At 35.2% G+C, this 25963-nt stretch overlaps 1 protein-coding gene across 1 annotated transcript in view; it reads left to right on the forward strand.

Moving 5' to 3' along the window:
* LOC130243395 (cingulin) overlaps window positions 1–25963 on the forward strand; it is a 55324-nt gene that overhangs the window by 21974 nt on the left and 7387 nt on the right. The window contains exons 3-18 of the mRNA XM_056475555.1: window positions 816–1470; window positions 3850–3950; window positions 4042–4111; window positions 11453–11568; window positions 11685–11817; window positions 13514–13726; window positions 14913–15061; window positions 16956–17076; window positions 17165–17377; window positions 17457–17678; window positions 20049–20297; window positions 20403–20573; window positions 22417–22578; window positions 22669–22758; window positions 25296–25379; window positions 25560–25678. Of these exons, the coding sequence (XP_056331530.1) occupies window positions 816–1470; window positions 3850–3950; window positions 4042–4111; window positions 11453–11568; window positions 11685–11817; window positions 13514–13726; window positions 14913–15061; window positions 16956–17076; window positions 17165–17377; window positions 17457–17678; window positions 20049–20297; window positions 20403–20573; window positions 22417–22578; window positions 22669–22758; window positions 25296–25379; window positions 25560–25678 (2868 nt within the window). The remainder of the gene's footprint in view (window positions 1–815; window positions 1471–3849; window positions 3951–4041; window positions 4112–11452; window positions 11569–11684; window positions 11818–13513; window positions 13727–14912; window positions 15062–16955; window positions 17077–17164; window positions 17378–17456; window positions 17679–20048; window positions 20298–20402; window positions 20574–22416; window positions 22579–22668; window positions 22759–25295; window positions 25380–25559; window positions 25679–25963) is intronic.

A 25963-nucleotide genomic window follows, 5' to 3' on the forward strand; every position in this document is an offset into this window, starting at 1 on the left:
TATTAGTGTATATCACCCAAACTTTGCCTCATGTCACCCTTTCCTAAGTAGTGAAATGTTTACAGTGTTAACAGTCATGGCAAATTTAACACTCGTCAAATGTTATTGGCTTACTTCACCTTGCTAGTATCAAACTGGACTTCTTTTTGATTCGAGACATTTATGATTTCTTGCGACGTTAATTCAACAAGAAGCTGGATACATTCCTCAAAGATTTAGTTCCATTACTGACATGATAACATAAAGCTGCTGCATATTTGGTGGCTGCACATGCATGATTCAGATATCCTCTTCCACCAAATCCCAGAGGAGCTCTACTGTATTGAGATCTAGAAACTGTAGTGAACTCACTGTCATGTTCACTTAGACCTAGTTTGAGCTTTGAGATTTGAAGCTTTGTGACATGACTGTTTATCCTGCTGGAAATAGCGATCACAAGATGGTTACACTGTGGTCAAACAGTGCTCAACAATATTTAGGTTAGCTGTGGCATTTAAACAAAGCGCTGTTTGTACTACGGGTCCCATAGTGTGCCAAGAAAATCTCTCCCACACCATTTCAGCTCCAGCATAAACTGTTGACAGGGCATGACGGACCCATGCTTCCATGTTGTTTACAGTACATCAAAGCCTGACCTTACCATCAGAATATCTCAGCAGTTATATAAAGTACATCAAATCTTTAGTGCCCATTTAGATCCTTAAGTTTTAAGATAATGAAAGCCTCCAGTAAGTAAATGAAGTAACCAAGGTAATTTAATCAATTCGAATTGGTCAAAATGTGTCATTCATTTGATTGCATTCTCTGTGTGTTAGGAGGAGAGAGGATGGTGTAATCCAGGGGCCATATTTCTCATCTGGAGACAACACCCCTATCCGTCGGGCTCAGTCTCACGGCTCACTGTTGGACAGAGAAAACAGTCCCGAAGACTTCACCGATCAACTCCGACGTCCACTTGGAGATGGACGTTCTGGAAGCTACGGCAACCTGGATGGAGGTATCGGTATGGGATCTGAAAGGGAGCGGCCCAGAGAAAGGATGGAGAGAAATCAGTGGGGAGGCTCCTACCAGACAGGGCTGAATGGCACTTTGGGGCGAGGGAGAGGTGGAGGCAGTCACCACACCTCATCCGAATCCATCGAAATAGCACTGCACAACCAGCACACTCAGATCCAATCAGCCCCCAGCTCTACCCGTCAGACCCCTGTCCACAGACTTGTCAACAGGTTCGACGGGAGCTCTTCACAGGTGGATAACTCTGCGACCACCACAAGGGGGCGCTATCCTGTCCCAAATGCAGACGACAGATCTGTTTCAACTTCACCTTTACCTGCTCCGTCTCTCATTCCTAAAACATACTCTTCACCATCATCTTCGTCACCTGCTTCTGCTTACAGCAGCCTGGGTCGTGGATCAGGTTCTATTGCAAAAGTCACAGCCGTCACTTCATCTGTTCCATCCGATGGACATGTGAGTGCTTTCCCTCCCTCTTTGGCTCGCAAATCTCTTTGATTTCAGAGAATTAGATCACAGCCCTCTCCATTTCAGGCTACTTCTATCATGTGTATTAGCCATGGCCATCCAAATAATCTGTTTGAAAACGTTTCAAAGGCTTAGTAAGATTCATTCATCTTTAGAATTTCGGAATTTTAATTACTTGCTTGCTTTATTCCTACATCTTGTAGTTTTTGTCCCTCCCTTGAAAATATTGATTGAAAAGCTGAAGTTGGAAAATAAATATGAAAGGTTTAATCAAAGTGTTCTGAGGAGTTGGGCTGCACAATATATTGCTTCAGCATTGATATCGCAGTGTGTGTGTCCGTAATGGTCCCATCGCAGGATATGCAATGTTGAGTCGGGATTATTATTGATCTGTACCACCAAATTATAACCATAACTGGGGTAAAGTTTATCATTGGCATGCATTTCAAGAGCATTCGGGCACAAAAAGTACAACATTTGTAACTTTAATGATGAATAATTTGACTGAAATATTAATACAGGGATGACTACATAGAGTTGTTTCACATCTGACTTTTAATTATTCCATTTTTGTACCTGAATACATATTTTAACTGTTTATTATTAATTAGTGTACTTTTGTTGTAATTATTTCTGCTTACTATTTGTTTATTACTTTTTATAGAATAGATGATTGACACCCTTAGAAAATCACCATAATCAATCTAAATGAGTGATTTCTTACCAAACAGAGCCATTCACAGCATCTGGTGAAATTGTATTTATATCGCAATATATGTCGTAGAAAAACAAAATATCTTATGTCAGATTTTTCCAAAATCGTGCAGTCCTAATGAGGAGAGACTAACACTTTATTTGATGAACAGAGTCAGTTTAAACTTTTATTTACATTGAAACATTGGTACATGAACAATTCAGTTTTGGTCACATAAGCACAAGCATACTTGTTTGACACTTGAGAACCAATGAGGTTCGTTTTTGTGTATCATGTGGAACATTTGAGCATACACAAGAACCAGTGAGGTATGTCCTGTGCCTAGCCCACATGGTTGAGCCTTAATTAAATCATTAAAGCCTTAAAGATGTAGTTCACTAAAGACTGAAAATTCTATCATCATTTTCTCAACCTTCACTTCTCACAAACCTTTTTGAGTTTCATTTTTTTGTTGAACACAAAAGTTATTTAAAAAAATTTTGGAAATATGTTTTTTCTACTATGGGAGTCAATTGTTACATGTTTTTAACATTACTCAAAATATCTTCTTTTGTGTTCAACTGAAAAAGGAAATTTAGTATGCCAATTGAGGGAGAGTAAATAGGAAGTACATTTTCATTTTTTGGGTGAACTACCCCTTTAATAAAATCTCTTATTTTATAAAGTGATCATGTCACTTCAGAAGACTTGGATTAAACTGATTATTCATGTGGATACATTAAAAAATGTTCTTTTTGAAGGTTTTGGGTGAACTCTTTCAGTGTAGGGACCAGTAGTGTAGTCCTTGCTGTACGCACGTATACTCAGTTCTACGAGCTGTTTGGGTATTACGACTTCTGAGGATCATACTCTCAGTATACTCACTTGTTTTGGTGATTAGACTTACCTAATTTTTGTGCATTGAGTATTTGAGTTTTTCGAAGATCACAATAAATCAGCTGAATGATGTCTTGCTGAAACGTTCAAGTAAAATTGTAAAATAGCATGGGCGTCGTTTTAGCCCTCCTATATTTCCATTCAGCCCCCCTAACACTTTTTTGCGATTACCTGTACACTATTAAATGACCGCCTCAGTCCGCCTATATATATATCAAATCATATATATCAAATCATATATATGAATCAAAGATACATTGACTTTCGTCGTTTCTTTGCCTACTTTTAAAATTTGGATAGCGTGGATAATAGTACACGACCTATTTTTTTTAGGACTACACCACTGGTAGGGACCTATATCTTTTGTATTAGAAATAAATGGACACAGTATTTTGAAAAAATTCTCTTCACTTGTTTGTTTGGGATTGCATATTTTTCCCTCAGGAATTTATGCAAATGTAGGCAGAAAAAAAACAGATCTAACTTTATAAATTGAAAAGTGCATGTCTGATGCCTTGAAAGGCATTCGGAACAGTGTAAATTGAGTCGATACAGTAAAGCAATTCATCAACCTGATACTCTGTTCTCTCTGGCATTGAATGTCATTTAGCTTGATTTAGCTTGATGGTCTCAGATGACAGAATGCACACTTTTGTTACCAAGACGTGTCAGTTGTTAAAAAAGCCTACCGAGATGTTTTTCAGCTATTAAACATTTTTTTTTAATTCCATTTGGCTTGTGTTTGTTTATTTTAATATGTTGTTATCTCTATTTAGGTCACTCCTGACCTCTTGATGGACCAGGGTCAAAGTTCAGGGTCAGAGTTCTCACCTGAAGACCAGATTCAGCAGATAATCTACGATGCTCTCCGTCAGGGGTAAACCATTATTCTGATGCATAATAGTAATATTTAAAGACTGAATGTCTATAGTAATATATTTTTGTAATATGTTTATTTATTTTTTTAGGAGTACAGAGGGAGATGTTGCCATTAAGCGCAAAGTTCGAGTCATCTGTAATAAAATTCAAGGACTTAAGGTATGTTTTATAATTAGATTTACACACATTCACACTTTGACACTAGGGGTGCAATGGTTCAATCTGTTCATGGTTCAGTATGTATCATGGTTTTAAGGTCACGGTTTCGGTACAGTATGGTTTGTACTATGCTTAGAAAAAAACTGCCTACAGAACAATTCGAAGAACAATAAACATATTTATTGGGTAACAAACACCTGACAATGCAACAGCTTCACACAAATGACTGTCTATGACTATGAAAATTGTATGTTCAAAGAAAATGCTTAAGGAAAATAAAGAGAAAAAGCTTACATTTCCCCTTTTTCTATTTTACATATCGACTCAAAAGTCTCAACCATTTATGCAGATGATAATTATGTCAACACATCTTAATAATTGAGCACTTTTAAAGTATTGATTTAAAGCACTTTCAAAGTATTGATTATTCTGTTTACATCGTGCTTGCATTACTAAAGCAACAACACATTTTTATTTATGGTTAATGATTTTATTATGATTCCAAAGAGCTTCGTTTTACTTGGCACCATCGTGGTGAATGAAACTTAAGCAAAGAGAGCGTTCGGCTCTTCTCTCTTAAATCAGAGGACTGAAGCAACAGACCTGCAGTATGTCCGTGTTCGTATAGGACGCTTCTGGGTTCAGACATGGACCTTTATCCGTGGACCTCGCACCGAACCGTGGGAGGACAATGAGACGATGTTTTTTTTTTTTTACCAAGAACCGTTGCATCCCTATTTGATACATTATTTGTTCACTCAGTCTCAGACTATCAAATATAAAATAAATACCAACACCTGACCATGAACAAACCCTGCATTCAGAAGTACTGAATGACTTGAGTGCTTTTACCACAACTAGTGGTAATTTCAGGTGACTTCAATAAGCATTTTGCCATTTCATATGAGATTATCTTATGATGTATACATAAAATTCAAGTTGATATGTAATGTATATGTATTACTAGTCTGAGATTCATGTTCTACTGTATAATATAAATGTATTTCTGTCATGATTTCTTATGTTATTTTGAATCATTGTTTAAGTGTCATTATTAATCATATTAGTTTTGCTTATTACAATATAGTTTAACCATGAAAATTGAGAAAAAAATTAGCTGATGTCCTTATTACGGATTCTGTAAAAATTCCGGGGAAAAATACAATCGAGTTTAAGAAAAAGTAAAATTAAATTCACTGATTTCAGTTAAATGTTTTATGCTAATTTGTAACCGTAAAGTTTTATTTGTTATTTCATATATTACTTATATGGTTATTTATATGTTACTTTATTTAGTTAACTATTTTGAAAAGCATACACCATAATCTCAGTTGAACACTTTAAATATTTTAGATGTTTAAATCATTTATATGTTTGATTTAAAGTCTTAATATTGACCATTACTTTTTAGTCAACAAAGATTAGCTATATTATTGCTTATAGTTGGTTAGCACCTAACTATAACCCTCACATACCTAACATTACCAACTTTTTTCAAGATTAAAAAGCTAAAAATGATTCCATTGCTTATTTGACCAGTTACTGAGGCTTAATCTTGACAGATAGTTTTGGATTTTGTCGTCATTCCCCATTCATCTACGTAGGAAGTGTACTTTTATAATCTGTTTAGGAAATAGCTGCCTGGGGTGTTAGCAGGACAGCCGTAGAGCGAGCTGACTTTGACTAAACCCAGCTGCTAATAAACCTGCCATTTTTAAAAAGCTGTCATAAACAAGTGTCAGCAGTGAGAGGTGATTTACTCTAGTGATAAAATCATCCAGTCTGGCTGTGGAAAGTAGGCTTAGTTGGCATAGTATTCAGTACGCAGACAGGCACAGCTAAAATGGGCGTTACGTTTGATGGCATTTTAGATGTTGGCATCTCTTGCTAAGCTGTAATGAATTGGCACTGAGTGGCCTCTCACTTACAACAGCTGAGCCCGTTAAGGAGTGAGAGGAGGAAGAAATATTTACTACGCCATCAACTACGCACAAACACTGTTAGATTAGACGGGTAGACATCTGAATCAGTCTTATATATGATTAGATGTCCATAATATACCATTAGAAATGCTAAACTCTCTCAAAAATACTGATGTGATCATTTTTCTATCAAAGTTATATTTGAACAAAACATAAACCATAGAGGATATATATTTCACATTTAGTTCTTCAACGCTTGGTCTCATTTTAAAGAAAAACGAATATGCATTTAAGGTTATGATGAGAACAACACAATAAATGTATATTTCGCTGTTATATAAATTATATTAAATTGTCAGAAAATCATAGCTAAGTACTTGAACAAATTATATTCCAAATTTAAAGTTGATATTTTAAAAAAATGAGCTTTCAGTAACATTTTATTTGGGCGCAGTATTAAACATTACCAGCAGAGGACGTCCCTTTTGTGAAAAGCTTGAGCAGAATAAAATATATTTTTCCCAATATTTCTAAAATAGATTTCAAACTCTATAGTATGGGCCGTTTGGTGGTATTTGATTTGAATTTTTAACAATTGTGAGAATCTAGGATGTGTGAAGAATCTGATAATCATTTCATAATAATTCAAGCATGTTCAGACTATGTTCAGACTAGGGATGCTCATAATAACCTACATACCGTTAACCGAAAGGGTGCGTTTTTAACCGATTAATGGTATCAGTTAAATGATTAAAAAATATTATTAAAAGAAGCAAAATGAAAGAAGAATATTACTGGTCACAGTTTGACATAGACGAGTTGATGCCAAACCAGCGGTGATGCCTCTGTCCTGGATCCACTTCATTAAAATTTCTGTTTATTTGCACAAATGGAGAAAGAAGCCGCAAAACAAAACGTTCTGAAATGTGCACTGCTTTGGAAACAAGCCAGCCAAATGTCGGAGTGTCAGGATTTTCTCTCCATCTGAGCGTGTTCCGGCACCGCTCATAAACACAACAAATAGGCTGTAGTTGTGATGATTTAGTGTACAACCAACAAACCAACCTTTTTTCTATTTGGAATGTTACAGTTTATACTAATAGTTAATAATAGTATTAATAGTATCCTTTTTTTTTAAATGGCCTACATAATCTATGAATCAAACAGATCCAAAGATTTTCTTGATTTTTGCATAATGATAACTCTGCACCAAACTGAGGCTTTCATTTTATAGCTTATAAACGTGTATGGAAATTAATGCAATATCATATGTGAACAACAGAATTGTTATATGCTATAGTAACCTATAATTTACAAAAGTCAGCATATGAGCCGTGTTATTGTCTTTCATCACACGCAGCGCGTGCACAAGAACCACAAATGAGAGAGCAAATAAAAGCACACAAGTTGTAAGGTAAAACTAGATGCTCAAGACAATCTTTAAAATAATGAATTCTATTAAAAATGTTGACAGAGGTTTATGATATAAAAATAACAGTGGAGCAATAATTAAATTCATATTTTTGTGGAGCAATCGATTTGAGGCAGCCTGCTTTTTTTTATTTGTCGGAAGAAAAAAAACATGTCTATGTTGGTTTTTAAAAAGGATTCAGTCAGTGTTTTCGTTTTGTCATTTAAGTGAAAATATCTAGTGCAGGACTTTATTATTTTTATTTAGTTTATTCTTTTTTTAAAGGTGTTGGTAACACTGCATGTGTGTGAAGATGTTCTGTCGTTAAAATGTTCGCATGTTAAAATAAATTAGTATTTTAAAATGAAATATTTAATGTGTCAGACACAAAATAGAGACTTAATTATATTTATTTAATTATAATTTAATATTAATCTGACCAGTTAACTGTTAATATTCGGTTGACGAGAGGTGCTTGTCGGTTGGCAAATTTAACAGAAATGAGCATCCCTAGTTCAGACAATTGTTTTGTAAAAAAAAATGTATAGATTTGAAAAGTAATCAGAATTTTTTTAACAGTTTGTGATTTGACATGTGGATTGCTGTAGCAAAGTAATGCTGATTAGTAACTGATTAATATCCTTCTATTCAAATGAATAAATAACTGTTTCTCTTTAGTCACTAGAAGTGGACACTACAATTTTTTAAGCTTTTAAACGACATATCATTTGTCGTGATTTGCTCATGCTTAGACTACAATATTATGGTTTAAAAATCCAAGCAAGTGTTTGGCAAGTTGCTTCAAACTCCCAAAACAAACTCCAAACTATTTTATTCGTGACGTATTTTGTTAGAAGTGTAATAACACCTATTCATATTTCAATTAAGCTTGAAGTATATTAGGTTGGTTTACTGTATGTTTGAAATCTTATACACAAGTTTCTCTCAGAGGCAAACAGCCTTTTAGCTTCAGTGTAATTACCAGATGGGGAGAGGAGAACTAGACACCTGATGGATGTGTCTGGGTTTTACTGCCAGGACCAAGTGAACTTCATCCTGATTTCTGAGCAGCTGAGCTCAAGATAATTATGAAACTTTTAAAATTGGCACAGTAAGTCTGAAAATAACTTAATGTATTGATCAATTGATTTTTTTTTTTTTTTTTTTTTTTTTTTAAATGTAAAATTTTTTACATTAGCTTTAATCTTGAATACTGTACTTAGTGTTCAGAGTGCTGTGTGTGTAAAAGAGAGAGAGAGAAACAAAATAATAGTAATAATAATTCCTTACATTTATATATCGCTTTTCTGGACATTCAAAGCGCTTTACACATTGGGGGGAATCTCCTCATCCACCACCAGTGTGCAGCATCCACCTGGTTGATGTGACGGCAGCCAAATTGCGCCAGACCTCACACCACACACCAGCTGATTGATGGAGAGGAAACAGAGTGATGAAGCCAATTCTGATATGGGGCCCATGATGGACAGAGGCTAGTGGGCAACTTTGGCCAGGATGCCGGGGTTAAACCCCTACTCTGGGGATTAATTATGACCACGGAGAGTCAGGACCTCGGTTTAACGTCTCATCCAAAAGACAGGACATCCGAAAAATTATAGCATTTAATTATAAAATGATCTAGTCTGTTATTTGTGTCATAAAACATGCCTATGTGACCAAACAATATTTTGGTGAAAGATTAAACCTTGTATTTTAGTGTTTGCATTAATTTCAAAATTCAAGTGTCTATTTTAATGTTTTAAATATAAAATATATGGAAGAGTATGGATGAAATAATGTAAAAACAAAAAGTAACATTTGTGTAAAAATGAAATGTTTTGTTTTTCATTTCATCTTCAATGCTTGATTTCGTTTTAAAGAAAAACCAGTGAAATGCATTTAAGTTTATGATGATAATAAAACAATAAACGTATATTCCGTTATTATATTAACAGGGAGTTTACTTTAATATTGACAGAAAATCATAGCTAAGTACTTGAACTAATTATATTCCAAATTGGAATTTAGATTTTTTTTTTAATTAGCTTCCAGTAACATTTTATTTGGCCGCAGTACCAAACATTAATCCTTATATACTGAATGTCATCTGCTGGTAAAAATTAAACATTATATTTTGGTGTCTGCATTAATTTCAAAATTAATGTATATGTATATTTTAGTGCTATAAATATAATTTATAAAATAATATAGTAGAGTATGGATGAAGTAATGTTAAAAATGTAACAAACATTTGTGTAAAAGTTAAATGTAAAAGAATAAGAGATTATACCGAGTTTTATTATATTTCAAATGATCAAAAACGTATTGCTTTCAAATAAACACATTAGTGAACAACCTACTGATTTGAAAGTTACCTGAAGTTAATTTCATATTTTGAGTCTTCACCATGATCCTTAAATATCTCTATTAATTTAGGGCTGGGCCGATAAACGATATTATATTGAATCGCAATAAAATTTATGTCGATAACAATGATAAGCTCCAGACTTTTTTACTCTATATTGATCTAAGAGCCAATCTCACAGCAGAAATGTACAACCATTGGAATCTACAAGTGTTTCGATATTAGAGATGTACTGAATTTTCTGCCACCAAAAATTTATCGGCCACAGAAAATTTATCGGCTGAAAAAATGTTATGCCATTTAATGGACCTTCCAATTTTTGGGGGTACTTCTAAATCTGGAAGCGTTAACAACTTGTATCGAAATATATATATTGTTATTATTCAATATGGAAAATAATTATTGAGATTACATTTTTGCCATATTGCCCAGCGCTACTTTTAATATATTTTCAAGTTTTTTTCTAAATATGCCTGAAAAAAAATACATCATTTTGATAATCTGCTACATATGACAGTTGTAAAATTAGCATTAATCTTTGCTCATAAAAATACAATTAAATTAAAGTGGACACAAAAGCACAAGTAAATGTGATGTAGTATAATTAATACTACTACTACTACTACTACTACTACTACTACTAATAATAATAATAATAATAATAATAATAATAATAATAATAATAATAATAATAATAATAAGAAGAAGAAGAAGACGAAGAAGAATATCAATTTGAAACCCCCTTTTCATCTTTGTACCATGTAGAATATTAATAATAATAATAATAATCATTTCTTAATTTATAAATTGTAAAAGTTTCCTAACGGCTAATATTATAATTCTCATAAACATTTAACTTAAAGCAATGTTTTCTTGAAAGCAGAAATGTTTTCTTTTTTCATTGAGTAATTATTTGGAATGGTGATCTTTACACAGGATTAAATACTCAAGCTTATTATGTCTCAACGGGTAGCAATCCTCAAATGACTGCTCTGTTGTCTACTTTATATACTGTCATAGAAGTGGACTTGGATTATAGTGTTTTGGAACTAATTGGAGCATAATCCGGTAATGCCTTGTTTACATGAAAACTGTTTGACCCACATGGTCGGCCCTGCCTGCCACTCAGACATTGTGGAATGGGCAAAACAAGGGAAACACTTGATGTCAGTTTGTTTATTATGCACTTCTAAGAAATGATTTTGTCCAGTCAGAGATTTTAGCATCTACGGTACATATACAGCATAAATATTTGCATACAGCTCCCCTATAGTGAGTTTATATTCTTTTTATTTTTATTTTATTTTATATAGATTTTTTTGAGAGATTTTTAATGTTTTATTTTCTTGTTTTTTTTATTGTGTACTGCTTTTGTCATTGTTTTTGTGAGGCAGTGAATGTAATTCTAAGCCTAAGATGAATTTCGCCTTGGGACAAAAAAAGTATACCTTAACCTAAGTATTATATCACGAAATGACATTTGAAGCACCGAAGGATAAATTGAAAAACACAATAATATTATGAGCTCTGTTTTTAAATATCCCAAACATCTTTCAGTATCCTAAAGGGGCAAGTAAATGTGAGAAAAGTGATATCTAATCTTATGAGTGCAGCCATATATTCCATTCTCTCTTGGATTTCAGGCAAGCAGATCTGATGACTCCTTAAAGCATGAGCTTGAGAAATGTCTGGATGAAAATGTCCAGCTGCAGGAACAGCTGGGGAGGAAGAACACAGAACTGCACCAAACACATTCAGAGTAAGAGGAAATACCTGTGTTTGCCAATATGAACATTCAGACATCTACAGTTAATAAAACCTGCAGCATTAAGTATAGTTAACCCATGTTGTTTTTGTGTGCCTTTTTTCTCTCAGTCTTACTCAGTTGCGTATGGACAGAGAGAACGCAGAGTCTCATGTTAGAGAGCTAGAGGATCAGCTGGCAGGACTGCAGGAGGAGCTAAGGAGAGAGACTGAAAACAAAGCTCAAGCTGACACAATGCACATGGTGAACACACACACATAAACGTGCACACACACCCCAGAGTAGGACTTAAATGGTCATAAATACAGTAATGACAAATCAAGGCCATTGAAAGTGTTTATCTTTTTAAAACCAGTGAAAGTCCAAATTATTCCCTCCTGTCATTTTTTTTTTCCTTTTCAAATATTTTCCAAATGATGTTTAACAGAGCAAGGCATTTTCACAGTATTCCCTATAATATTGTTTTATTCTGGACAAAGTCTAGAAGAAAACAGTTTGAATTGTTTAGGGTCAATATTATTAGCCCTCTTAAGATCAACCCATACAGAACAACCCATCGTTATACATTCATTTGCCTAATCTAACTAATAATATAACTTTCCTAATTAACCTAATTAAGCCTTCAGATTGCACTTTAAAGGGCACCTATGATAAAAATAATCTTTTAGAAGCTGTTTGGACAGAACTGTGTGTAGGTATAGTGTGTCCACAGTCATGTTGGAGTGATAGGAACACAATAAGTGTTTTTTTAATGTCTGATAATAAAATAGGATTTTAATCCCTGCCATTTTGAGGCCTACCACAACATGACGTAGGACTGCATTTTTTCATGCCCACCGAATTGATTGACAGCTGCGTATTAACATGTCTCCATAGTAACGTGTATAAGAACAAGACAAGACTTGCACAAAGCAAATGGGATTAAAAGATCTGTTCAGCTCTCTGTGATCATCTGCACCTCAAGAATATGTTTTAAAAGCTAAAAAAAAAATTTAAACGATGCACGTTTGTAATAAAGACAGTAAAATCTTTGTGATTCATCATCAAAGCCGCATAGTGTCAGTACAATTATAAAAGAAGACGCTTCAATCCCAGTTTGTGGATTTTAAATCAGGTTTATTTAGTACATTAACATAGGCATATTTATAAAGCAGTGGATTTTAACATGTATTCTGTCACATTTGCCAAGCAAAAACAGTGCAAAGTTAAACATGTATGCGTGTGTGCGCGTAAATTTTGTAAAGACATTGTGTGTGACTCGTTGTTGCAGAAAGACTTGAATTAACTCCTCAACAAATGCATCAAATAATCTCTTACTGTAGTTAAGGAGATCTGCTTCATTCTTGTCTGTCACTGTGCTGTTTATCTACATAAGACGCAGCAGGTGAAGGCTGTACCCATCAGAGCAATACAAAGAGATCTCTATGGCTCAGACACTCATATGGAAACGTTGGGCGGAGAGAACCAGCTAATTTGCATTACAGGCACAGGCAACAAAAACAGCTACAGTGTTCATATCAAATTTCCCATATTCTGAAAAGTGATAAACGATCTGATGGGTGTTTTGAGCTGAAACTTTACAGATACATTCTGGAGACACAAAAGACTTGTATTAAATCTTAAAAAAGGGGTAAAATAGGTGGCCTTTAAGCTGAATATTAGTATCTTAAAAAATATCTAGTAAAATATTTTAAGATCACCATCTTGGCAAAGATAAAAGAATTAAGTTATTAGAAATGAGTTATAAAAATATTATGTTTGGAAATGTGTTGAAAAGAAATTTCTTTCCGTTAAACATTAATTGGCGAGAAAATGTACAGGAAGGCTAATAATTAGGAGGGCTAATAATTCTTTCTTTAATTGTACTTCGCACATTTGGCTTCTGACAAAAGCAGGTATTAAAATTTAATTTACAATGTTATGATTTGTTTGTGTACAGGAGTTGATGGCATTGAGAGCTGAATTGGATGAAGCTGCAGTGCTGCGACAGAAGCAGGAGGACATTCAGAGGCAGAGAGAGAGGGAGCTGACGGCCCTGAAGGGGGCACTAAAAGATGAGGTCTCCACCCATGACAAGGAGATAGAGGCTCTCAGAGAGCAATATAGCCAAGACATGGAGCAACTGCGAACAAGCATGGCACAGGTCTCACAGGTACACATCCAATGGTTTGGAAAATAAACAAACTTAGGGCCAGTTTACACTAATACGTTTTAATTTTAAAACGGCATTTTAGAATGAAAACGATCCACAACCACACTGGCGTTTCATCTAGCGTTTCTGAAAAGATCTCCATCCACACTATGCTGCTGAAAACACGCTTCACGTGACCAAACACACAACCTGGAATGCGCTGCAGCTTATGCGGAGGTCTGAGCCCCAGGCAGTCAGCAGGAGCTTTGAGCACACCTCCCTAGGTTAGAGCACTGCACATCGGACAGTTCATCAAGGATATACCACTGGATCTCATCTCACTATAGTTGTTAAACATGATATTTGATTCATCTTGTGTTTAATTAATGACTCTTGGGTGTTTTAATTCTGTTACTTGTTCTCATGTAACATGTTTTGGCTGAGTGCCAAGATAAGTTAATATATTAATTAATGTAACCATGAAAATGAAAGGCAGTTATGCTATAGGCTCCTTTTTTTACAATGCATACAGTAAAGATGAAGGTCATACAAATATGTACTGTAGCTATACGATGCCTTAACATTTTTAGTGTCTGTTTTGTTGTTAATATCAAAATGAAAATAGGCAGTTCCTTATATCATGTTTTCATTTTATTGTTAAGATAGTGGAATAACGTAGCCAGGGTGATGCGAATGACATTATAAATTACACTGTTCCCTTGAAGATTTACCTGACGTATCCTCGGGAGTTAGTTTTCCATATCAAACTTGCGAATCTGAACTTACAAGGAAAGGATGCAAGACTGAACTTTGTGCACTTAATATTGAGGAAAACGCCCCAATCATATAGGTGAATATCTGCAGCCAGGCCTCCGTTTTCAGATGTCTTTGTTTCTCCCCATCCTCACTGACACGGAGCAGCAGCGTTTTAAAACTAAAATGGTCTCTTCAGCATTTCCAAAATGCTCAATTTTTGGAGCTCGAAAACTCCAGGGTAGTGTGGACAGAAGGCGTAACTGTAGCAAAACGTATGTTTTCTTTTAAAAACTGAAACGTATTAGTGTAAACGGGGCCTTAGACGGGCCCATGACTGACCCCTGAGGAACACCGATTTTAAAGCTATATAGACATGGGATTATTGTACATTTAAACTACTTTGTGAAGGAATCATCTTGCACATATGTACATCAGTATCTCTGTGTCTTAGTCTCAGGCAACTATTGAAGCCGAGCGCCATCGTGTGAACTCTACATTAAGGTCTCTTCAGCAGCAACTGGAGGAGAGCAGAGATGAAGGAAATCACTGGAGAGAGCAGTTCCAGTCCAGCAGAGAAGAGCTGCGTAACACCAAACAAGAGTAAGTCACACTTAGACTATTTACAGTATTAAGTATACTATTTAATTACTTTCGCATTTGATTTTGGTTAATGTATCTACATGCCTTCTTTTTTCCATTGTGTGCATTTTGTCGGTGCAGTGGACCGCTGGTTCAACCCAAATCAGAGTGAGATACGCTCTGAGTAACTGAGAGAAAATTGTAGAGTTACTTGTAGAGATGTGATTCCACCCTGTAGTACTTGTTGATTGATTTGTAGAGCCTAAGATCCCACAAACCTAATTTTTAAACTAATACTTTGATGATTTAATCTAAAATAAATCACAATGTTTAAAGCATTAATGGGATAGTTCACCCAAACACTTATATTCGCAAATAATTTACTGATCATCACATCAGGCAAAATGTAGATAGAATGTTTTTTTTTGCTAAAGTAGAACATTTTTCAAGTTCTTTTATTGGTCCGAGTTTGGTGATTTTTATGTATTAATTAGTATGGGATGTATGGGATGCACTGATCCCGATACTTGGATTGGATATCAGTTCGGTACCGCATATTTTTGCTGGATCAGGTATCAGCCAGCTGGTACCGATTCCAATTCGATCTTGCACGTGCCCTGTATTCTCTGTAATTTATAGCCAACAAAAGCCATGAAGGTATTTCTGGCCTATTATAAGGCACTAGAAAGTTGTCATGTAGGCCTACTATATCTCTATGTCATGTAGGCCTACTATGTTCAGTTCAGCGCTTCCCTCCGCTGTGCCTGTCAATCATTCTCCAGTAATTCACAATTTAAAAAGCGTGTCGCGTTCATTTATGACAACACAAACTTTCTTTGAGACAATTTGTTCCTATTAGTTTAAGTAATTAGTGGAGAAATGCATTTAGTTTCGCATTAAATGGCTTCATTTTGACCTGCAACAAAGAGTTTATTGCTGTTTCTAAATCATGTTGTGCTGTGTCTGTTAGATCAGCAGATCGCATTCGCAATACTGGAGTAGAGATGGTTATTATCTGCTCTTTACACACAACGTAGGCCTACCTGAAATTTTAAATTAGAAAAGTCTCAATAATACATTGGACAGATCCTCAACGCACTGATTTCTTCTTTTATTTATATTAATATTATATTTAATAGAACAGTATCGGGATCGGATCTGTATTGGTCGATACTCAGTTTTAGTATTAAGATCGGATTGGTTCCAAAAAATGGTATCGGTGCATCCCTAGGCTAAATAAAATGAATACCCTCGGCTCTTGATGATGTTACATTCATGTCTCATGAAATGAAATGATGGGTCTGTGCAAGAAACCGAACATTATTTACAACTTTATTCTGGTCGGCACAAGCTTTTTGTTGCATAATTTAAAATGTGAGGGAGCAAACTCTCACATGAGAGTGTTTTTGTGTGAACTATCCCTATAAATCCTTAATATTTTTCAAGGAACTCATTTTTAAACCTTATACACACTGTACCTAAACAGAACACGCAATGCCTGCTGTTTGGCATAACTCATACGATCATCTTAACTTCATCATCACAAATACTTGAACATTGAAAAATAAATCCTAGAATGAAGCTGCTAATCTGCTAATTTAAATACATGCTAATCTAATTTATCAATCACTTAATGGTCTACCTGTAACAGCAAGATGACATCAATAATTGATATTGATTGTAATAAGATGTGTATATCATTTTTAATTATATTATGGTGGATCTAACACTAACACTAAATCAATAGTTTGACAGTTTCAACAGGATGAGGAAACACAAGGATCACTATCATATCATGAGAAGTTCTAATATACTTTTTGAATAGCTGCTATCACAATAGAATATATAGATGTTGGTTAACACCTAGTTAAACTTTTTTTGGGGTACATTGTAAGTACAAACCTGTGTATGTTAGATTACTCCAATCACGTCTGGAGAAAGAAGAGTTTGAGGAGGAGCTGAATGATCTGCAGGAGAAAGTCAACACCATGAAACAGCAGATCCCAGATCCTAAACAGACACAGGCGGTCAGCCAGGTACATGCATAAACACATGGAGATATATAAATATTCAATTAATAAATGTTCTCTCACTGAGATTCAGAGTATTCGTCGTGTTTTATAGGAACTTGAACGATGCCGTGCTGACCTGCAGAAGACCCAGGCAGATATGGATAAATTAAGAGTTGATCTTGACAAGAAGACGATGGAAATCGTGTTGTTAAAGAAGGGCAAACAAGAGCTTGAAGCAGAGCAGAAATATGAGATTGACCGATTGAAGGGTCAGTCACGCAGAGATAAGGAAGAGCTCACAAAGGCTCATGAGAGGGCGAAGCAGGTACACTTGTTAAAAGTTATGATATCATAAAACGCCTGGTTTCTGTGTTCTACTTGATGATTTTACTAAACGCTGACAGCTCGCTGAACCCTCGTTGGTGGAGGCCCTGCGGAAGGAGCTGAGTGACATGCAAGAAGAGGCCGGTCGACTTCGAGGTCAGCTGATCTCCACTGAAGAACTGCTGCAGGCAGAGAAAGACAAACTCAGCTCTGCTCAAATCCAAGTCAACAATCTGACACTCGAGCACAAGGAACTGGAGGAAACCAACATGCGTATGAAGGAGAGAATCACACGCCTAGAGGTTAAGATGCAGACCTTTCCCAAACACATCTCTACTCTCCTTATTTGCTTCAAGTCCAGTTACTGTCCTATGCTAATGCATGCCAAAAAAATGTTTTGTCTAACTTTTATCCAATTTTTCGCTCATTTTACACTGCACAAATTAGTTGCAAATAATGGTCAATCTCACAGAATTGCTCTTTAATTTTTTATCGTATCCATGACCTGTGACTTTTTTTGTCACCTTAGAGCACAGGTGTCAAACTCAGTTCCTGGAGGGCTGCAGCTCTGCACAGTTAAGTTCCATCTCTAGTTAAAAACACCTGATCAAACTTATTAAGTCCTTCAGGCTTGTTTGAAACCTACAGGTAAGTGTGTTGGAGCAGGGTTGGAACTGAACTGTGCAGGGCTGCGGCCCTCCAGGAATTGAGTTTGACATCTCTACCTTAGAGAGTATTGTACATTGAGGCACACACTTCTGCTTATCTGCTGTAGTTCAGTCATTTATTTATCTACGTGGACCTAAAATTAAGCATTTTATGAGAAGCCATGACACTGTATGTGGAGTTAATCAAAATACATGCAGAATACATTTCGGATTATTTCTAATTGATTGATTGTCCTCAGATTAAGAATTCCTTTTCTTATTTTAGTAAGTCATACTCACAATTTATTGATCTCTTAATTTATATTTTAATTACATTAATTAATGAATAATTGCGTTGACAAATATAGTTTGTTTTATTTGTTGTTTTTGTTTTATTAAACCTAATTTCAGTAAATTGTAGCCACACTGAACTAATTTGTGACTTTGTGCTACAAAAATGGAACAAATTACTACAATATGGCAACAATATGCTTAAAATGAGGGACTGAATATGCAAACAAATTGATCACAAGATAAATAGATTTTCCCCATGTGTCATAGGCAGGGCTCCGTACAACATTTCATTAAAATATAAACAGTTGAGGTGAGAATTATTAGCCCCCCTGTTTATTTATTTTGCCCCAATTTCTGTTTAATTTAGAGAATATTTTTTTCAACACATTTCTAAACATAATAGTTTTAATAACTCATTTATTTTATCTTTGCCATGATGACAGTAAATAATATTTGACTAGATACTTTTCAAGACAATTCTATACAGCTTAAAGTGAAATTTAAAAGCTTAACTAGGTTAATTAGGTTAACTAGGCAGGTTAGGGTAATTAGGCAAGTTATTGTATAATGATGGTTTGTTCTGTAGACTATCGGAAAAAAATATAGCTTAAAGGGGCTAATAATTTTGACCTTAAAATGGTTTTTAAAATGTTTTTTGAAAAATTAAAAACTGCTTTTATTCTAGCCGAAATAAAACAAATACGAATTTTTTCTAGAAGAAAAAAATATTATTGGAAAATACTGTACTGTGAACATTTCCTTGCTCTGCTAAACATCATTTGGGAAATATTTAATTTAAATATTTAATTTGGGCTAACAATTCTGACTTCAACTGTATGTATTTAATACATTGTAATGATGATGATGATGATGATGATAATAATGATAATAATAATAATAATATAAAAAAGTAAATTTCCAATGCCTTTTCATTCATTCATTCATTTTTGTTTCGACTTAATCCCTTTATTAATCATTCCCCACAGTGGAATGAACCACCAACTTATCCAGCAAATGTTTTACGCAGCGGATGCCCTTCCAGCTGCAACCCAACACTGAGAAACACCCATATACTCTTGCATTTACACACATACACTACGCACAATTTAACTTATTCAATTCACCTGTACCCCATGTCTTTGGGCTGTGGGGAAAACCGGAGCACCCAGAGGAAACCCAACACAGAGAGAAGATGCAAACTCCACACAGAAATGTCAGCTGACCCAGCCGGGGCTCGAACCAGCGACCTTCTTGCTTTGATGCGATCGAGCTACCCATTGCGCCAACGTGACACCCACTTTTGCCATTTATTCAATAAATTTTTTTTAAATATAAATTTTATTTTGACCACGAGAATCTTCTCTCCTTGAATGCATGTTTTTTTATTACATCAGATTTACAAACCACTTGTTTGGTTCATATTGCATTTTCAAATACATGTACTGTTATAACTTGCAAAGAATGAGTTAATTTGGGTTATTAACCTGTACTGTAAACTAAGTCACTCTGAGACACTGAAAAAAACATGAACTGCTCCAGTTAGAAGATCACACTGCTTTGTATAAAACTACAAATTTGTATGGTCATTCTTAACCACATTGCATTTTCTGACATCGTTCGGACTGATAGAAGTTAGCTGACAACTGCCAAGAAACACATTGCATACATTTGCTGTTTTGAATTTTTATCATCTAGTCTAGTGTTAATTTTATGCCCTGTGTCAATCTGTAGTCTCAGCTGCAGGAGCGCATGTCTCAGAGTTTTGAGGCTGAGCAGGAGCAGCAGGAGGAGGCCAGGAGACTGAGGCAGCAGCTGGAGGAGGCCAGGCGAGAGAGCTCCAGGTTCAGCCTGGAGAGAGATGAGCTGGCCCGTACTCTGGAAGAGAAAGAGAAGGACAGAGACGCTGTCCGTAAGGAGAACACGCAGCTGGATGACCAGAGGAGACAGCAGGAGAGAGCGCTAGACAAACTTAATAAAGAGGTGTGTGCTTGTCAACATGCAAGACAAATTTAAATAGTTTTTCAATCCTTTTTCTTTATTCCTATCTTGTTCTGTTTTTTTCCTTTCTTTCCATTTCTGTGTCAGATGGAGCGCTTGTCTGCTGCACATCGTGAGGAAATGCGGCTCCTACAGGCTCAGCTGGACGAGCAGAGAGACAAGTGGAGGAAAGAGCAGCAGGACTCACAGAAAATCTCCAAAGAGAAGCTCAGTGAGCTGGAGAAAGCTCAGAGCACCATCCACTCCCTGCAGGAGGAGGTGGGTGACGGACTGGCTTTAACACTAGGGCTGTGCCATATTTATAGTCTTTGGTGATTGTCGTAATTGTTGTTTTTACAGTGCACAAGTTGAAATTAGTGAGCGTGTCACTCGCTTTGCAAATACAGACAAAAAAAAGCTTAAGAGACTAAAATCATACAGTTTGAATGATTATTTATTTCAGGTATAAAATAAAAAAATATGCCTGTATATGTATTTGCTTCAGAATTTATAGGATATGGTGTAATTATTTATTGAGCAAATGTTGTTTTCATAAATATCTACCCAGGTACAGTTGCAAATGGAATATTGATTTTATACAACAGTTAAACAAGCGTCAAGTTAATACTGAGAAAGTTATATTTTAGACAAATCAATCTCTTTTTTTCTAACAAACAAATTAGTTCCAAAGTTTTGTTATGACCTCTAGGGGGAAGCTTTAACAGGGGAGGGAAAAAAAGATAAACGATGTGAAAAATATCAGAGAGATGCCAATAAAAGATATTTTGTTTTCTTTTCTAGGAATATGGGAATAGCGAAGAAAATGCAAATATTTTAACTACTAAACATTTATCATAACATAAACAAAATAAGTAAACTACTTTAAACAAAACAGAATGCAAACCGATATGAAACAAAATGGCATCTAGTCTCCTTAAAGTGTCAAAAAAGTATATACAATATATTTTCAATATATTTGAGTTTATGTTTTTTAAGGTTTCAAGTTGTAGTTTTAAAAATCACAACTAAAGAAAAATGCTACTTCTGTCTGATATATAACACTCTCTCAAACAAACAAGTAAAGAATGAACAAATAATTACCAAAGAGATGAAAACAAAGCTTAAGGAGGACAGCACAAAAGTGCATTGAGTGAAAGTTTGGGGGGGTCCTTATAAACGAGTGTGTGGCGCAGCTGAACCTATCACCACATCTGACTAATAGCCAATCACCATGCTCATATGAAAGATACACCAGAACAGAGAGAGAGAGAAACCGCACAATGCTGCATACAGATTTAATAATAACAATAAAAAACTACAGGTTAGCGTTTGGAGAAGAATTTGTTTGCATCTCATTTGTTTCTGAATGAAATTGTTTTTGAACAAATCCAGTGACCCATTCCTGAAAAGATTGCTTTGTTTCTAATGTCAAGTCATTTGAATAAATCATTCACTTAATCGCTCATTTAGAGCATCAATAAGCTTTAGTGTCATATTAAAGCAAAAATAAAAACACAATACAGAATATTTTGCAGACAGTATTATTATCACCATATAAAAAAAATTCTTGATTATGTTGAGATGTCACTTTTTAAATGTTTCACACACCTCTATCTTGCACAAAAATCATCAGGGTTCCCACGCTTCTAGAAAGTACTTTTAAATTTTAATTTAATTTAATTTGTTTATTTTAACAATTGTACTCAATAGTTAAAAAAGAATGAAAAAACTGTGAAATTCTTTTAAAATTACATTCAATTCTTGTACAATAACACTGACAAATAATGCAGTAGCAATATTTCAGACACCGCATTTCAGTATTACCAGTATTAAATTCAACTAATTTTATTAAACTTCTTTGAACACGACTATTTAAACCAAATGTTTTAATGTAAAAATACTTGTATGTGAAATATTAAGTACAGTAAGGACTTTTATGTTGCTACATATGCTGGGGTTAGAATTACAAATGTGCTCTATTTAAATTTAATGGTGCTTTAAAAAGTCTTTGAAAGTCCTTGAATCTGCTGAAAGTATGAATCACTGATTCATACTTTCACATTTAGCCAGTCTAATTTAATAAGTCATCCCTTTGTTATCTTGCTATTATGTTGATTTTCAGCTGGGCCGTCAAAAGAAAGAACTGTTCTCCAGTTATGAGGAAAGAGACGACGCTTTATTAGACAAAGAGATGCTGACCAACCGCCTCAAACATCTGGAGAGTGAGATGGAGACTCAGCGCACCACACAAAATGACCGCTCACGAGAGATCCGCAGTTTAGAGGTGTGTGTGTGTTTTACATTCACATCTGCTGTCTGGGAGATTAGAATGATCATTCTCTTGACTGTATGTCATGTTTGTCTCCACCTGCAGGACAAAATCAAGCATTTGGAGCTGGAGTTGGATGAGGAGAAGAACAGTGCAGAGATGCTGACAGAAAGAATCACCAGGAGCCGAGATCAGGTACAATATAAACAGTACACTCAACATTTTTGGGATAGTTCGCCTAAAAAATTATATTCAGTCATTTACTCATGCTCCACTTGTTCCAAGCCTATTTGAGTTTCTTTCTTTTGTTGAACACAAAGGAAGATACATTGAAGAATGTTGGGGGGAAAAAACAGCCATTAACCTCCATAGTATTTTTTTGGTCTTGCTAGGGATGGAATGGCTGCTTTTTTCAACATGCCTCTTGTTTTTCAGTTCAATTCACCTTTATTTATATAGCGCTTTTTTACAATGTAGATTGTGTCAAAGCAGCTTCACATAAAGAAAAGTTTTGTGTTCAACAGAAGAAATTTTATAACCAGTGAGAATTTTTATTTTTGGATAACTTCCCATTTACAAAAGTGACAAAAGTCTTGTTGTCAATCCCAGTTTTAAGAGCAACAAATAATAACTTGACTTATAGCTGATTATTTGGAAAAGTGACAGAAGGTAGATTTTTCCAATGAATCATCTGATAGCATCCCAATCATCACAAATACTGCAGAAGACCTATAATGCAGAGAACCCAAGATTCTCATAGAAATCAATCAAGTTTGGTGAAGGAAAAATCATGGTTTGGGGTTACATTTAGCATAGGGGCTTGTGGAGATCTGCAGAGTGGATGGCAACATCAACAGCCTGAGGTATCGAGACATTTGTGCTGCCCATTACATTACAACCACAGGAGAGGGCAAATTCTTCAGCAGGATAGCGCTCCTCATACTTCAGCCTCCTCATCAAAGTTCCTGAAAGCAAAGAAGGTCAAGGTGCTCCAGGATTGGCCATCCTAGTCACCAGACATGAACATTATTGAGCATGTCTGAGGTAAAATGGAGGAGGCATTGAAGATGAATCCAAAGAATCTTGATGAACGCTTTCTTTGTCATTCCAGATGACTATATTAATAAGTTATTTGAGTCATTGCAGAGATGTATAGATGCAGTCCTCCAAGCTCATGGAAGTCATACATAATATTCATTTTTTTTTTCACTGCACCATGACTTTATATTCTGTACTGTACATTATTTCAGTTGAGTGACTAGACTTTTGACTCTGCAAAGTCAGACCTTACTGTCCCAATAAATAAGTAATTAAAATCAAGATGTGATCATATTTTATTTTGGTAAAATAAGCGTAATCTAGAGGCCTTTGTCTTTCATATAGGCCACTTCTGATACCAAATGATCAACTAGAAATTAATTAGAAATTATTTGTTGTTCCTGAATCTTGGATAAGCAACAAGACTTTTGTCAGGTAGTGTAAGTCCATAATAAAAAGCAAAACTTACTACTGCACAAATGTACATTTTCAGGCCTTTTTAATTGAGCTCGTAATCATTTTTTGGAAAATAATAATTGTATGCGTTTTGTAATGTTTTTAATATTTTGAATATCTGTGAATGCTGTTAGTTAGCAAAGTGACAATGAAGATATGTTACTGAACATTGGTGTAAATGTAAACAGAAGATTGTGATTTATGTGGATCTCATTGATAGAGTATTATGTTTTTCATGAATCGGCAATAAAGGCCTCAACTTTAAATACTGGTGAAACAAGACGTTTTAAATGTGTGAACATTACTACATTTAACATTTTTTGAGACGTTAGATAGTTACCATTTAGAGTTGTATCTGTTATATGTTTTATTAATGGTTTTATTAATGTACAATTTTGCACTGTAGCTTTTTGACCCATACTTAACAACAGATCTTTTTATTACTGTTGTGCTTCAACAAATCAGAGCTTGAAGCGTTCAGGGCTGAACAGATGTTTCAGACATCTTTTTTTCAAAGACAAAAGCAAAACTCACAAAAATTCCTAACTAGACACATTAAACTAAAGCCTTGCTCAAACTGTCAGTTCAAATGTGATTTTTGCACCTATCCAAATTGAATCTGAAAATATTTAGAAAGTTTAAATGCCAAAAAGATAAAGACACATAATGCCTTATTTTATATCCTGTTCAAACTGTACGAGACCAGTTTTGGTTTGACCAGTCTGATCTGATTTTTGCATAGTTTTCACTTTCATTAACGTAAACAATTGATGGTGTTTGTGGAAAGTGCTCTTCATGTTATTACAAAAACAAGCATGTGTTAGGAGTGCCAGTGGAATATAAAGCTAAAGAACAATAAGTTGGTTTATGTACACAGTTTGAATGTAGAGGTCATCAGGAACACCATCAAGGAGTAATGTCAGCTTCCTTTAGTACTTGAATAAGATGTGATGCCTCATAAGATGTAATAATCCAGCCAAATGGCAACATTGTCATGACGTAACATAACGTCTTTATTGCATAACCGTTTGCTGTTGCTGTTTTTGCAGTATTCATAACACATGCAGCATTATGGCAAGACTAATTAGATATGGACACTTGCAATATACTATGCATAGTCAGACATTCAGATTGAAGTCACATACACAAATAATGAAATTTGAACCGACAATCTGAACAGAAGTGATTAGTAGATGATGTTACAATGTTAATGTTTTGCTATATTCTTCTGTGTGCAGATTGAACAGCTGCGAGCAGAGCTCATGCAAGAGAGATCCTCCAAACAAGACCTGGAGCTAGACAAAAATGCTCTGGAGAGACAGGTACACCGTATGACTACTCAACAGTTTTATAGACTCATCTCATACTGTACGCTGCATTTTCCTTGCCTGAGATTCTGTGCTAACACGTGATGAGAGTTAGGCTTGTGTAACTTCATGGTGCTTTCATTCAGATTGGCCATAGGGTTTCATTTAATCTGCTTAATTTTTTTTTTCTTTCAGATAAAGGAGTATAAGACTCGTGTAGCTGAGATGGAAGGCCAGTCACGTTCCTCCACTGGTGTCTCACAGCTGGAGAGCAAAATCCAGGAACTCGAGGAACGACTGCGCACAGAAGAGAGGTTAAAAAAAGAGACTATTGAACTGCAGATTTTAAACCACTAACATGAAGTGGCAGAAACTATTACATTACTCACAAAGCACTGGAGAACGCTTGAGAAAAGCACTCTTCTTTAATTGAAAGCACTCCACATTGCTAGAAAATACACAGACTGCAGTCTTTAAAGCAGATTGTGAATACTTCTACTGCGTTTTGTCAATTGTGATTATTATTATTATTTTTTTTTCATTACATAAGCAGAATCTAAATCCGATCAAGTATATAATATAACTCGTTAATATTACCC

Source organism: Danio aesculapii, chromosome 16 (assembly GCF_903798145.1).
Source record: "Danio aesculapii chromosome 16, fDanAes4.1, whole genome shotgun sequence".
NCBI lineage: Eukaryota > Metazoa > Chordata > Actinopteri > Cypriniformes > Danionidae > Danio > Danio aesculapii.